We start from the raw sequence: 15,886 nt of genomic DNA, 5'->3' as shown, positions 1-15,886 counted from the left end.
CCTCACAGAGGGAACATTAACAAAGCATCCATTCTTCACCACTGTCGTGGCAGTCGGAGAGAAAGTGTTCACACGGGTTTCTGTGCTGTTTACCACACTGTCATCTCACTCCCTCTGTTCTCTTGTTCTTCTCTCTCATGCCTTCCCCTCCTCCTCCTCCTCCTCCTCCTCCTCCTCCTCCTCCTCCTCCCATCTGATCTCCCTCTCTCTCTCAGGAATGAATTTCGAACACTCCGACAGGCCATCATTGACATGGTGCTCGCGACCGAGATGACGAAACACTTCGAACATGTCAACAAATTTGTCAACAGCATCAACAAGCCACTGGCTGCTCTGGAGGAGAATGGGGTGAGATTCAAATTTGACACAGGAGCGTTCAGACTTCACATAAACACAATTATCCATCCGATCGGAGTTTTAAAACAAATACAAAAAAAACCAGATGTTTTCATCAAATGACAATAGTTAAATCAGTATTTAGGAAACAGACGCAGTGTGTGCACGAAAAACAAAGAAAAGGACAGAAAGTGGTCGCAAAGGAAAAGAAACTTATCATAAAATATAGAAATGTCTCTATTTCAAAGCATTAACGGGGATATTGTTTATTTAAAAGCACTTTCACTGGGTCCTTTGACAAATAATTAACGTATTCTGGCAAAATCACATTTTGTTCATTAACCTTTCAACCTTCTGTTGTATTTCGTCAATAAAGTTATTCACTTGCTTAAACTGGGTCGTTTTGCCGTTAAGTGTTTTCGACAGTTGCTCCAATATTGCATTGAGCGAGCGCACAGACCCCGTGACCTTTCTGTGACCTCAGAAATTCCAAGTTCCGACTACAAACGGAACGCAGCACATGTCTCTGGGTCTGCCTCTGTAATGAAAGACACTTGTAAGGCTAACGTACATGTAAGAGTTTATTCTAAGGCTATGAAAACTAAGGGATTTTTAATAATGTCAAAGCCATTATTTACAATATATATTATATATATGGGTAATATTCTTAGTTTCTGCCTAACTGGACCTTTAAAGAGCTCCTGAGTTGATGATCCTGGTGCTCCTGGAGACTTGTGGCCTGTTGTTGCCTGGGCACAGATTATCTTTGTCAGGAGAGAATTTTACAACTCGGTACCATCTTTCTCATCTCTGTGTGGAATGCACAGACACAGACATTTAAATGGCCGCTTGCCTTTTAAAGGCAGGAATGAAGATAAATAAATTGACTAAATGCTGATTTTCTTCCCCCTATATCGTTGCATTAACGACAGTAATCTTTGAAACCCAGTCAGTGTAATTGCATATTAAGTGTAAAATTAATTCATGAAAGAATGTATAGTCTTATTTTTGTTGTTGTTTTTTTATGAAGGCAAACGGTGAAGAGGAATCTGTCAAAAGCATTCTGACGTCCCCTGAGAATCGCATCCTTGTCAAGCGGATGCTGATCAAGTGTGCGGACATCTCCAACCCGTGCAGGCCTCAGGAGCTGTGTATAGAATGGGCTGGACGCATCTCAGAGGAGTATTTTGCACAGGTACGGAGAAGATGATGTGATCCTGCAGCTGCACTGTGTGTTTTTGTTGTTTTTTTTCTTGTAAATCGTGTCTTTTTCTTGTGCACTCGATCACTCTGTTTCTGGACGTTTCAGACGGACGAGGAGAAGAGACAAGGTCTCCCCGTGGTTATGCCTGTGTTTGACAGAAACACTTGTAGCATCCCCAAGTCCCAGATTTCCTTCATAGACTACTTCATTACGGACATGTTTGATGCATGGGACGGTAAGTCAACGCCACATATATTAGTTGTTATTAGTGCCACGTTACACAAACGTGTGTAAATCTCGTCACTTTCAGATTGTATTATGCCTTAAAGGTCCCATATTGTGACACGCTTTGGTCAAAAAAGTTAAGGGCCTGAAAATGACATCAGCCACAGAGGCTACTGGGAGCTAACAGCAGTTAGCATTTGGAAAAGTGATCATTGGCAGGCTCTAGCAGGCACATTGTCGTCATATATTACATGTATCCAGTGGACAGATAAATCCTTTGAGGCTGGAAGTTTGTGTAGAACTCTGTGCTGCACTGTGGAGAATAGAACTTTTCACAGACTTCCGGTTTTCAGATACCGTCGCCCTCGCCAGCACTCTTGCGGTTTTTTTACGGACAAATCGGAGCTCCGCGAGACGACAAATCCAGGAATTTAGCGCATTGTGACGTCCCAATGAGTGCGGAAGTCAACATTGCGTGTTTCCTCTCCTGTACTTAGACTGAGGAGGACCACAAAAACATGAGTCAGTCATCTTTGCCTACTCATAGGACCTCCAGAGTCCCAGATATAAGGATTTAAATAATAAAAAAGTTGATTTTGCATAATATGGGACCTTTAAAACTATTTAAAAAAAAAAAAAACTTCTTCCTTTACTTGATCAAACTGAATTTGCAGTTTGGGATTTTTTGCAAACCATTGTTTGTTAAGACAAAGTTAGATCTTCTTTTCTAAAAATTAGGTTATTTTTTACATTGCAAAAGTCGCTTGCCACGTTATTTTTCTTTTTAGGAAAAAAATAATAACAATCTCACAGAAATAGTGATTTGGTTTGTGAATGGTTTATCATCATTAGCAGAATTAATTAATTAATTGATTGATTCATTTTAAAAATGTGTAGCGTACACAAACTGAATGTCTGTTTCTATGATCCTCTCAAGGAGGAAGTAGACTCAGTACTCTCAGGATCTTTTTTAAATAAAAGTCAAATATCAAAGTCAAACTGGTATTTGCTACAAATACTGACTCTGCAAATGTGACGAGTATTAATAGCCAGTATATTGTTCACACTATCAGCCACAGTGGACCAGCAGCTCAATCCTCCCATTAACATGAATCCAGGGATTAAAGCAAATTTCAGACAGGAAGGTAAACAGATTTGTGATACTGGAAAGATCAATAATCCTTACCCCAGTATCAACAGATATCCTGAGTGAAGGGGTTATAAATCGGACAGTAGTGGTATCTAATATTGACTTTACCGCTACCGAAAGTCCTTCATCCCCACTGCTGTTCGGATATTTAACTCCTCGTTTTAAATGTCCTTCCATTTACATACTTACCTCTGCTTATGGTGTAAAATTCAAATTCAGTTTCTTTATTCAGGATTTCTCTTCTGTACTGAGTGCACATCTCGGTTTAGTTCCTTTCTACACTGTGTGTACTACTTGGATATTGTGCACTCTTGTCTTATTTTTATTCTTATCTCTACTGAATTACTTACCCTACATTAGAGTGTGTAATTTAATTTAATTTTTTTTTTTTTTTTTTACCATATTGCATTTTATTTTTATTCTATTTTTTACTCTTATCTTACATTTTACTTCTTTTTACTTATATTCGAGCATATTGTATTTTATTTTATTCTATTTCTTACTCTATCTTACATTTTACTTCTTTTTACTTATATTAGAGCATATTTTTACCTTAATGTATTTTATTTTATTAGAGTCTTACTTATATTTAGAGTGTGATTTGTTTACCATGTTGTATTTTATTTTCTACCCTATTTTTACTCTTATCTTTACGTTGTCTTTCTTCTTACTTATTATGCCCTTGCACATTTCTGCACCTCTTGTCGCCTTAATTGAGCTGTTCCCGGGGGAGGAATAAAGTAATTCAAATTCAAATTCAAATTCAAATTAACTTTGATATTCTCCCCAGCTTTCGCAGACCTCCCCAATCTGATGCAGCACTTGGACAACAACTTCAAGTACTGGAAAGGCCTGGACGAGAGGAAGCTGCACAGTCTGCGACCGCCTCCAGAGTAGGCGCCTCAGCCATCGGCCCTGGGACTATGCTTCCGTCCTCTCTCCTGCTGGGGGGGGAACGTCTCCTCTCCCCCCCCCCCCCGTCAGCCCAGCCAGCCGAAGGGCCTCTCCTCGCCTTCACTCTCCTGCTTTCTGTAGCACGCCGAAGCGTCCACACATCCATTGATGCAGAAACCACAGAAGGACGTCCTGACGGGGCAGTTGCGTGGCCGTAAAAGCTGCCGGCTCTACGACGCCCGTCGGATGAGAAACCCGAAAGCAGACGAGGACACAAAACAGCATCCTTATGAACCTCTTGTGCCTCACAGGCATTTACGGTGTAACTGGTCGAGTGATCAGAACTGAGAGAGTGTCCTTGCACGGCTCGTGGCAAAGCGTCCGTCCCACCGCTGACCACGTGGGCTCTCCTGTTTGCCTGTGAAGTTGCTGTTTAGTGAAAACTGCTCGTTTACCGAAAGGAGAATGGAGGAGTGGATGGAAGTGCGGTCCGCGTACGAAGGTCCAATCCTCGTCAGGGCCACATGAACTCATTTTGGTCTCCACGCCTGTGTTCACGGCAGGGCAGGACTGCTCCTTCTGCCCCTGGAGGCCACACCATGAAAGAACACTCCACTGCTTTTTTTTATTTTTTTTTTCTGGCAATAGTTTCATGTGTCCTTCAGAAACACATCTAAGTTGACATGTAGCTGTCATGACAGACATGGGGGGTGGGTGGGCGGCGGGGGGGTTCTTTTTTGGGGGTCAGGAAGTGGATCTTTACTTTAGGCCACTGCTGATAGACACAAACCTCAATATCATGATCATAGGTAACTAATTACAGATGATTTGGTATGTTAATTTTTCTTTAGATGTTCCATATTTTCTATATTAAATAATAAAGAAATCACAGGTGAATTAGTTGATACATAAGAACAAAAATCAAATTCAAAAAACGAGAAGCCAAAGTTAATGACGACAAATACTACTATAACGCTCAAAAAATTATTATTCATATGAAGCATTACCATATTACACATGTTTATTTTCTTATCAAAAGTACAGTACCAGTTTGAATGAACACTTTTGTATTGCACTGTAAACAATATTAGAAATGTCTACGTCTCAGTGATTTGTCCAGGGATGGGATGTTGCATTGGAGAATAAGCTGTTATCGTTGATCATCAGGAGTTTGTGGTGGTGTGTGTGTGTGTGTGAGTGTGAGTGTGTGTGTGTATGTGGGTGTGGGAGTGGGTGTGTGGGTGTGTGGGTGCATTCATTGTTGCAACAATCCCTTACTCTTGGTTTAATGCTGTAAACCGCTTGACATTTGACAACAGCAGAAATATGTGAAAAACATTTTGGACTTGAAAACATTTTTTCTCCCAGAAATTTTTGTATCTGGTTTATCCTACTGAAAAAGACTGCCTTATTTTATACAATATTTATACAGTACATCCCACTGTGCAACCGCAACAGACATCTGGAGTTTTTATTATAACTTAGTCAGAAAAGGTTATGTTCACGTAAAAATCTCAATATTTTTATAGACAAAGAATTTTACACTGGATTTGCAGCAAACGAGATCAGCCGCTCTAGCGATCGAGAATACCTGTGAAATTGGAAGGTCACGCAGAGCATGTACACAGAGAACTGAATGGTTAGGAAAGGATGTGGATGGCAGAGTTGTCTATCACTGTCTTTAAGCGGCCTCCCAGACGCCAGCTTGCATTGGTTTTTTGATCAAACGCCATTCTGCTTCGGCCACTTGTCCAGCACCCTGACGCACAGACCCAGGGAAACAGCTTTTTGTTCAAGGTTGATTTCAGATTAGGATACTAATATATGTTAAAGATTGTTGCTTATTAAGAATATTTCCTCATTAAACAGTATATAAATGCCATAACAGCTAAGAAAATGATGGTTAACAAGCTGTATTGACCATGGTTATCTTTGTTTCTCTCTTTATGACAGAATTGTACACTCAATCAGGGGATTTGTTTGTTCCTTCTGGTTCACACCTTGGTCTGAAGGCACGGAGAAAAATTAGAAACTATTCAATGAAAAATAAAATATTGTCAATTATAACTTTGCAGGCTACTGCAATGATTCTGTGTCTTTCCTCCACATATTTTAACCCAGTGTTTTTCAACCAGTGTACCTAGTGGGAAATTATCCAATTTCACCTAATTGTCTAAAAACATTTTTTGAAAACAAATAATTAATTATCTGCAAATAATATGGATATAACTATTCAAGACACTTTGATAAGAATGACTAAATTGTTAATATAGTCTACAGAGTATCATTTTTTAAACATTTTTGTTTGGTGGTGTGCCTCGTGATTTTTTTCAATGAAAAAAATGTACCTTAGCTCAAAAAAGGTTGAAAAACACTGTTTTAACCTACAGAGTTTAACGAGTAGATTAAATCCATTTTCTTTATTGAGTTGAGGCAAATGATGCTTTTAAAACTACCTCTTGAGACCCAAACACTGTATAAATCAGGGCTCTCAAACTCAAATGACCTGGGGGCCAATGTGCATCTATTGTGGTCAAGAGGGGGCCGGCTAAACCTAAAACAAGTGTTCACAATATTGCATCATCATGACATCACATGTATACTTAATAATACTATTTATGATGCAAAATTAATGTATTAATATCAAAAACATACATAAATAATAGTGTGGACAACGGTAATTAAAATTCGTGCCAGGAACTGTTTTGGCCACTGCCAATCATAATTATGACCAAATGTCCTATTATTACTGTTATAATAAACATTGCTAGGAAACGTGTATTATATTCTATCACCTCGCTGGCAGCTGTGCCTCAGCTACACACTGTGTTTAAAAGACTGTTGTGGGCCATGTTTTCATTACAACATGCTATTAAGTGGGGGGGCCCACCAGTTTGAGACCCCTGGTATAAATAAAACATTTATAGTGTACATTTAGTGTATTATCGGTGTCATTTGTCATCGAAAGATTTTCAAATCTCAGTGACTCTTGGAACTGAAGATGGCCTTCGGAAATAGTCTTAATCATCGGAGTTTAATTCTCATACTTAAATATTTGAGATGAAGGAAATGCTCATTAGTTATTAATGTACCACAGGCATCAAAGAGATTATTTGCACAACTAATTCCCCTATTTCTGCTTGAATGCAAGTTTGTTTCTTATTGTCATCGCTTCATTATTCCATAAAACAGTTTTATGAGGGGCAAATATGAGAATAGCGTAAAGTCACGAGAGTCTGCTGGTAAAAATGTACACAACATAAGGGAAGTTTAAAGACACTGAAGGCACTAGTGCAGGGGTCTGCAACCTGCGGCTCTAGAGCCTCATGTGGCTCTTCAGCCTCTCTGTAGCGGCTCCATCTAGCTTTGAAGAAAAAACTATTCATATTTTTCACACCTTTTGTCAAGATAAAGGCATAAATAAAAATGTTTTGATATATTATCTGTCACATCCAGTTGTAAAACCTCCCCCAAAAGCTATTAAATTACTACATGAAATTGTTTTATTTTATTTTAAAGCTGTTTACCTACACTTTATAGGCTGGGTATCAACTTGCAACAAACTGTTGTTCTTTAAATAGAGTATGTATTTATGTAACTTTACATTTTATCTTCATTTTAAGGATCAAATAGGTTTTTGCGGCTCCAGATTAATTTTATTTGGGTGGAGAGAGGACAAAAATGGCTCTTTTCATTCTAAAGGTTGCAGACCCCTGCACTAGTGTAAAGGAAATATATGCAACTGCACAGTTTTCTGAAAACATTGTCTAAAATACCAAGTAGGATTTGGGGCTTTGAGGCGCCCCTTTAATCCATTTGCGTACACACTACGTACGCCAATAAAACAACGTCATTTATCCCAGGAAGAACGTCACTATGGACGTGTGAAATATTAATTTAAATAACGGATACATCTGTAATAACTTTGAAACGACTCGCCGCACACAACAAGTAGCTGCTGTGATCCTCTTACATAAGAAGGCTTCACTTCCGCCGAGTCACACTTTGCGACAGCTCGTCACACTTTGCGACAGCTCGTCACAGGAAGTCGCCGGCGCTTCAGAGAAACCGATGGCTACCGTCCTCCATCGTCAACTACATTAAAACACTATTTTCCAGCGAGTGTAGATCTGGTGGAGTGGTGCTATGTCTTCGGGGATGACCGGGCAAACACCGTAAGTGTCCGTGTTGGGCTTAAATGTTCTTAAATGAATTGGTATCGCCATGTTTAGCGTCAAGTGGCTCGGCTAAGCTAACAGTTTACCGCCCGCGAGCGTACATGGTCTGGGCCTGGTTTACCCACGTTAGCCTGCAGGTTTATGTCTATTGTACACTTCCGAGCTGATTCGAGTAGTAATCTGGGCGTGTGTCGTTATTTAAAACGGGAAACAAATTCGGGTCTTTCACTGGTTCTGTGCGAATATGAACTTCTTTAAATTGGATGTTTACTCGACAAGTTAGCAACTGTAGCCTTAGCTTTTGGTTAGCTCCAGCTAACTCGGGCTTAGTTTAATAGAACGAAATCTTAGCCACAAGTGAGTATATTTATTTAAAACAAATATAGGCGATTGCTTAAACGACTAGAAAGATTTCATAGTTGAACTACAAAAAGCTTCGAGTTTCCACTGATTACCATCTCCATCCGGCGAACGCAGTATGTACATTTGGGTGCGTTACGCATGTGAAAAAGAGCGTTACTCCTTATATTTCAGTAATTGAGAGTGCCCCATCGCACTTTTTTCTTGTTTTTGTACACCTATTTGTGGAATAGAAACGTTTTTCAAATAAACCTGAAATAAAACGACTTTATAAATACGTGACTAAAAACGCGCGGTTCCTGGTTGGTTCACATTCTCAGCCGGAGACTTCACATGTTGCACAAGTTAACGCGAATATCTGCTCAACATTTCCTTCCTCGGGTAGTAGTTGGTATAACATTTTTGAGAATCACAGAACTATTTCACAGAAAGTTTTGTCCCTCTCACTTGTGATCCAACAACTCAGCCTCTGTCTTCTGTGGCCTTTCACATTTTCATTCATGTTGCAATGTTATGTTGACTGATCCAAACAGTGTTAAGCCTGGAACATTGTATACACTAATCTAACAATTTAGTGAACCACCTTTTGTATACAGGTGACTTTGTTTTCCAGTAGGGTTGGTTTCCAGCGGCTGCCAACTTGTTTTGTTTATGGGGCCTAAAACCTCATCAATACAATGCAAATAAAAATCCTGTTATGATCTGTTGCACCAAAGAAGATCAGAACATTTATAGTTCTCTAATTGGGTGGTAATGATCTTGATCTCTTTAACGATGTGGAATGTCTCAACAGAGCTAAGTAAGCTTTTATGATGTTTACAAGTCGTTTGCTCAAACAAACATTCTTGCACGCAGGTTTAGTAAGTGTATGCTGTGAATGTATATCAGTTTAAAGCATGTTGTAGACATGAATGTGTACTGTATACCTGTGGACTAACCATAGGGAATGTAGTATGCAGAGACTACAGGTGGTTTGTGCTGTTTCTGTGTGCATTATTTTTCTTTACTGGACTATGAGTCCGTACGTATGTCTTATTTCTTGAATTATTTAGTCACAGTTGCTCGTCTGATTTCACTCTTTGCTTTATCGTCAGATGCCTAAGCAGCCGATGGGATCAGCGAACCCAACCAAAAGAGAGCGTGGATGTGAGGCAACAGAGGAGCAGTGGAAGTGAAGCCCACCCTGTCTCTTTAGCAGGAGTCGTCAACCCTGCTGGTTCAAACAGTACACTCTCCCAACCCCAACAAGCGAGAACAGAAATGCCTGCACCTCAGGGAGGTGTTGAGATGGCTGCAGCCATGGCTGCTAAAATTAATGCCATGTTAATGGCAAAGGGAAAGCTGTTGACTCCTCCCCCATTACTTGCAAAGGTAAGTATTTTTGCACATTATTATAAACATAATTTAGTTTCGGTGTTTATGCAGCCATTAGAGGACTTACACTTTTCCCTGTCATTTCACATATTTTAGATTCCCCCGACTGTGCCTGTGCCAATCACCACAGAGGAGATGGTCATCACAGAAGTCGACATTAATGATGTACCACTAAACTGCAGGGACCTTCTTACGAAAGGCAAAACACAGGAAGATGTGAGTGTAAAGAATGGAAATATCTTATGTATGGACAAAATATTCCAATGTCTTAATTAATTTTCTGGTCACTCTTAGATCCGACAGTGCACTGGTGCAATCGTTACAACAAAAGGTCATTACATGGCCGATTTGGACAAAGACAAAGGGGGGTATGTATTGTATCAACATTTCACCTCACTACACATTAAACAAGGACAATTTGATTTATTTGGATTGTTGTAGTTGCTTATTGTATAAAAATAACTCTCCAATTACTTTATCAGTTTAGAGTGTTGACATGCTCTGTTGTCCATGACCTTTATGATTTGCTCTCTTTTAGACAAAGACCATTGTACTTGCATGTGCGGGCAAAGACACAGGAGCAGGTTAATAGTAAGTTGCACATTTATACAAAATATGCTCATTATGCAAAGGCTGTTGATGAAAGGACTGAATGTAGCTGACAACCATGTTGACTTTTTCCTCCACATCAGAGGCTGTGATTAGGATAAAGGAAGTTATCTCTGAGGAGGTGCTGAGAGCATCAGCGGCCTCAGGAGGACAGCAGGTACCCATCATGCCTCCACTCACTCTCTACCCTCAACCCCCTCGGCCTGTCATCTCCACTCCTGCTCCACGGATGTCAAACGCCAACTCAACGCCGAGTCACGGGCATCGACCTGCAGCTCCTCATTCTGGGGTAAGACGTCATGATGTTCACGTTGGACCCCATTAATTACTTTGCATAACACATAGTCACATTTTATTGAAGAGTTGACAGTTTGTCAAAGTGTATATATTACCACAACACACTTGATAAGGAAACAATATAACAAATTCTTACAAATGGAGGTTAAGAAAGTGAGGTGAGTGAAGACCATGTTGCCTTCACTGATACCCACCTCCTATATTAAGAAGCAGTGAGAACATCTCTGGTCTAAAGTGAGAAGCCTGGGATTACTGCATCTGCTTACAAATCTACCACTAGTCAGCCTTATTTTTGCTTAAATGTGCAACTAGTATGATATTGAATCACATCTTTCTTATCCTCCAGAGTTTTGTGCACACAAAGATTTTTGTGGGTCTGGACCAGGCGTTGCCTTCATTTAACGTGAAGGAAAAGATCGAAGGTCCGAGTGGTACTTACTTGAGTCACATCCAGACGGAGACGGGTTCTCGGGTCTTCCTCAGGGGAAAAGGTTCTGGCTACATCGAACAAGCTTCAAAGCGAGAGTCTTTTGAGCCTCTTTATGTTTACATCAGGTATGTTCATGTTTAAATACTCTGTCTTTTCCAAATTAAGTTATTCTGAACTAGTGCCGATACTACTGTTTGTGAGAAGATATTTTTATTAGTAAGGTAACTGTTGAACATTCAGCATCATTCATTTAATCATTTTGTAAAGTTTGTGTTGTGAAGGTTTTCTGTTGTGTTCTCAGTTGGACCTCTCCTAAATGTTCCTTCCTATTTTAACTTTTGTCTGATAGCCATCCAAATTCTGCTGGATTGGAGGCAGCGAAGAAACTCACAGAGAGTCTCCTGGAAACCGTAAGTTCACGTTACTGTTGTTGTAAAATAAAAAATATAAGGAGGTATAAGAAGGTGAAACTATTAAAGCGTGTAGTTTCCACCGATACCCACCTCCGATATTGAAAGCGGTAGTGTGAACCACTTGATCTCAAGTGATAGGTTTTTGTGTGCTCTGCACCTACCCACAATATAATTGTTGAAAATAAATCACTTCACATGTAAATCACAGCCTTTCTGTATTTGTATCCAGGTTTTCATAGTTTTTATTTTCTCTCAGGTGAGAGCTGACCATGCCAGAATGGTGACGGTGTACACGGCCACAGGCTCGACACAACGTGAGTATTATTTTACAACCTGTAACTAAACAATCAAATTCCAACCGAGCGACCAAATGCCCTAGCTGACCCCGCTCTTCTCGCGCCAATGAATCAGTTTGATGTCTGTAGTAGCTCGACAATAGGTTGAGTAATAGGGGTGTCACAATCTTGGTTGTCAATCAAATATTGAGTGGAACAACGCCACGATCTTTATCTTTCGGAAGCAGTATTGGAATCGAGGATTTAATCACCCCCGCAGTGGCGTCCTGCAGACGTGCCAGATTGGGCCACATGGCGACCAAACATAAATCACTGGTGTGGAAATATTTTGAGTTTTCTGCGAGTTTTATCAACGACGTTCGCATTGTTGATGAGAAAACCACGGTGTGTAAACTATGTTCTGCAAAGCACAGGGCATCTCTACATGCATCACAAGGACGTAGACTTTACTACGAAAACGACTACATTAACACGGGCAACTCCGCTGTCCTCATTTGGAGCAAAACTTCTTCAAAATTCAACTTGTGCTAAGTGATGACTAGCGCTATAGGTGTGTTTGTAGCATCAGGCATGCAACCTTATTCAGTAGTGGAAAACCTTAGTTTCCAATTGAATGGTTATTCAGATTGTCAAACTATTTAAATTTGAATACAATGACTTATCGTGACATAAAACCAACTAGAGAAGTCTAAAAATGGCAGGCCCATCTGTGCTAAATGAGAGAAAAAAGAGGATTGAAAATCTAATTGAACCAAGGATTTGGAGAATCGTGACACCCCTATTGAAGAGTAGGTCAAAATTGTCACTACACCCTGTCATTGGCCTATGTGAAATATGCTATTAACTCCACATTCTGTACTTTCATTTCAGCATACCCAGCACAAGGATTTCCACCTAATAGCAATTACTCTTGCCAGGGATCCTGGTATAACTACTCAGCAAATGGTTATGCTGGTGGCTATTCAGCGTATCCAGGAGACCGTGGTTATTGGAGTAATGCAAATGGTCCACCAAGTCATTCTAACATGTCGACAAACCCTCCATCTTCTCAGGCAATGGTTCAGTATCCAGTGTGTCCCAGGAAACCACATCCATATCTCGTCCAGGTAATCGACAAACACCGCAGTTGGAATCTTTACACGTATAGCCCAAATATTTTTTTAACTATATATTTATACTACTATATGTCTGTTTTGATTCATCCTAGGACCATAGCAGCAGTGACACAGCAGAATCTGAAGGTACTGTAAGCACCTCGCCTGACTCGGGAAGTCCCAAACGACAGTTCCTCGAGGAGCCAAATGAGGAGCAGGTTAGATTCAAGATTCAAAGTGTTTATTGTCATATGCACAGTAAAGAAACACGTTTCCCTGTACAATGAAATTCTTACTTTGCTGTCCACTCAAAAATACCAGCATAAAGTAGAAGAAATGTTTTAAAAAGTATAATATACATAAGAAAAAATAGTAAATAAATATTACCAAAAAAACTAAAATAATATATATGCATGAAATAAGTATAAATGTGCATGACTAAGAAAAACTGTACATAAAGTGCACACTGGTTGTGCAAGATGTGCAACAGATTTAAAGTGACATGTGTCAGGTTTAAAGTGTCAATTGTAGTCCTGCTCAGCTGTTCAGGATTCTGATGGCAGTGGGGTAGAAAGAGTTCTTTAGACGGGTTAGCTACACATTACACATTATTGTGGCTCCAATTTTAACTGTATGTAATAGGGCTGAAACCGTGATACTTTGTCTGGTATCGTAACGTGGTTACTCATTTTGGTATCGTGACAATTCCAGAGTGACTGGACATGTAGTCATACAACACGGTATCTACCGATACCAGCCTGATACAGTTTTTTTTACATCTTTTATATTACGAAGCTTTGAACTGCTATTTATTTACCTTCCTCTCACACTAATGTTTGTCTTACGCTGTTTTAGTTACTGTCCTTTTAATATGTGAACCGTTCGGTCTATTGTTCTCTCTAAGGTTAAGATAATGTGCAAACAAAAACAAATATTTGTGTTGGATAGCTCAGTTGGTAGAGCTGGGGTCCCTAGAGACCAAGGTTTCTTTCCACTTGTACAAAAACTTCTTTCACAAGCGTGGATTTAAGCTGTCATTGTTGGTCTGAAAATAGATTTAGAATTTACCAAGATGGACAACAACTATGAAGCTTTCAAAGACTTGATTGCAGCCTGAAGAGCTTTCTGTCAAAGTCCTTTAAATTTGGGCCCCTTCAGAATGTTTTTAATTTGACTTTGCACATAAATGTAGCCGTAGCAGACTCTGCTGCTCGTCTGTGTTTAACATAGGCTGACATGTCTGCTTAAAATATAATAAGATAATGATGTCCACATTTAACTGCATCGGGCAGATAACGGTCACATGTTCTGTATTTAAGTATTTGCAGGATTCATGGCTTTAATGTATATCTGAAAAAAAGAAAGGAATGGTCTGTTCTTACTCTTTCATTACTTTTTTGTCTCCATGCTTAATTATGGGGATACATGTAGCACGGACAACTGAGAATATGGTTTTCATCAAATTTCTAATGAAACCATAGAGTGTAAATGATATGCTGGTCACGCTGCTGTTAAGTCGCATCAAAACTACCCCTCTATTTTGTGCTCCACCACTTTAAGCTGGATTTTTCAATAAATGAATGAACTGTCCAGACCTTAAAAATAAAAGCATATGTAGCCTTAAACATGAGCAGATTTCCACATGCTAAAAATATCCTTCCTTTTGAAGATAAAGCATTTATTAAATGTTCAAATTCGAATGATCTTTTTCCGCTTTTAGCCGACCAGCTGTTCTCCAGAAGCCCCTGCTCATCAGGAGTCTGCACTTCCTGTCGCCAGTGTCGGGCCGGAAAAGGCCGTAGAAAGGTCTGTTAATAGATCTCATTTCCTCTGTGTGTTGTTCTTTATGAATGTTGTGTTGGTGTTGATGCTGACCGTCGTCGTCTCTCTCTCTCTCTCTCTCTTCAGGACTCTGATGCCCCCTCCACCTCCTCCCCTCTTCGCGGCTCCTGCTCCCGTTTCACGCAAAAGGCAGAGAGAAGCGGTGGCGGCGGCGGACGACCCAGCCGGTGTGAGCAGAGACGCCGTGTCGATGGGTATGCATTTCCTCTTTTCCCTAATATTCTGAGAGCCTGATTCCTCAGACATTACTTCTGTGGAGTAGTTGGTTGCATGAAATGGCGTCTTCCCCCGCCGGTGGAGGAATGGGGGAAGAGTGGGGAGACCTGTGTGAATGTCTCTGCTGGTAGAACCCACTAACACAGTCTTCTTGTATATGTTTCTTGTCTTTCCCTTGTTTTCTCTCTCAACATGTGTCCCCGGACCTGCCTGTTATGGATGTGTGCTGTGCTGCCGTTTGATTTGATATCTCCCCCCCTTCCTGGCTGTGGATCAAACGAACCCAAAAACCACCGCTAACACGGGGCTCCTCAATGGGTTTCCTTTTTGTTTTGTCCGATTGCTTTGTCTCTCTTCACTGCCCTTGTCTCTCACATGTCCCCAACCTCCTTTTCTGCTTCTTCTCTCTCTCTCTCTCTCTACATTTTATTGTGCCCTTACAGGTGTTCAAGAGGATGTGTGCAAGAGGAAGTTTAAAGTGGTCGAAGACGCATCTGGGCTTGTGCCCTACGGAGGAGATTCCTCCGATGAAGAGGAGGAGAGGACGCACAGCAGTAAGACAGATAACTCCTAACCCCTGCCCTGATCATCCCACACTGTCCAGGACACTCACAGGCCCACATTCTTGATTCAGATCCTGAAACTCAAACCTTTATAAAAGAAAGAAAAAAATCCACCTGTTGAGTTATCTTCCAGTTTTAGGACAATACCAGTGTTTATACCAACTGTTATTACAGGCTTCACAATGCTACAGTGGTTGCTCACAATAAAATAGTGCCCAGTTTGAATCCCAGGCTGACCAGGACTTTTCCGTGTGTCAAGCTTGCATGTTCTCCTTTGTGAGTTTGCGTTGGCTTTTTCAGGTACGCTGGCTTCCTTCCGCAGTCCAAAGACATTCTAATAAGACAGACTCAAAGGTGTGAGAGTGACTTTACCAGATTAACACACTGCAGTAACTGGGCTTGGAC

The 15,886-nt window shown here is 40.4% G+C and overlaps 2 protein-coding genes across 2 annotated transcripts in view; both read left to right on the top strand.

Moving 5' to 3' along the window:
* pde8a (phosphodiesterase 8A) overlaps nt 1-4,463 on the top strand; it is a 78,802-nt gene extending 74,339 nt beyond the window's left edge. The window contains exons 19-22 of the mRNA XM_083901215.1: nt 216-348; nt 1,367-1,531; nt 1,646-1,775; nt 3,706-4,463. Of these exons, the coding sequence (XP_083757341.1) occupies nt 216-348; nt 1,367-1,531; nt 1,646-1,775; nt 3,706-3,812 (535 nt within the window). The 3' untranslated portion in view covers nt 3,813-4,463. The remainder of the gene's footprint in view (nt 1-215; nt 349-1,366; nt 1,532-1,645; nt 1,776-3,705) is intronic.
* Nucleotides 4,464-7,842: 3,379 nt separating this feature from the next.
* LOC310936572 (KH homology domain-containing protein 4-like) lies at nt 7,843-15,789 on the top strand. The gene is made up of 14 exons (XM_083900645.1): nt 7,843-7,984; nt 9,442-9,718; nt 9,818-9,937; nt 10,016-10,089; nt 10,260-10,312; nt 10,414-10,619; nt 10,974-11,182; nt 11,407-11,467; nt 11,727-11,784; nt 12,637-12,872; nt 12,974-13,078; nt 14,581-14,666; nt 14,769-14,896; nt 15,362-15,789. Exons 1-14 carry the CDS (start codon nt 7,956-7,958, stop codon nt 15,490-15,492), a joined length of 1,773 nt encoding a protein of 590 aa, XP_083756771.1. The 5' UTR covers nt 7,843-7,955; the 3' UTR covers nt 15,493-15,789.
* Nucleotides 15,790-15,886: the final 97 nt, after the last annotated feature.

The sequence above is a fragment of the Microchirus variegatus genome (assembly GCF_963457635.1).
Source record: "Microchirus variegatus genome assembly, chromosome: 14".
Taxonomy (NCBI): domain Eukaryota; kingdom Metazoa; phylum Chordata; class Actinopteri; order Pleuronectiformes; family Soleidae; genus Microchirus; species Microchirus variegatus.
Note: the sequence above shows the minus strand (reverse complement) of the source record. Positions and strands in the feature narration are given on the sequence as shown.

Coding starts and splice junctions, on each gene's coding strand:
- LOC310936572 (XM_083900645.1), top strand. CDS start 7,956: ATGTCTTCGGGGATGACCGGGCAAACACC. Junction 12,873..12,973: donor CACATCCATATCTCGTCCAG/GTAATCGACAAA, acceptor GATTCATCCTAG/GACCATAGCAGCAGTGACAC. Junction 14,667..14,768: donor CCGGAAAAGGCCGTAGAAAG/GTCTGTTAATAG, acceptor CTCTCTCTTCAG/GACTCTGATGCCCCCTCCAC.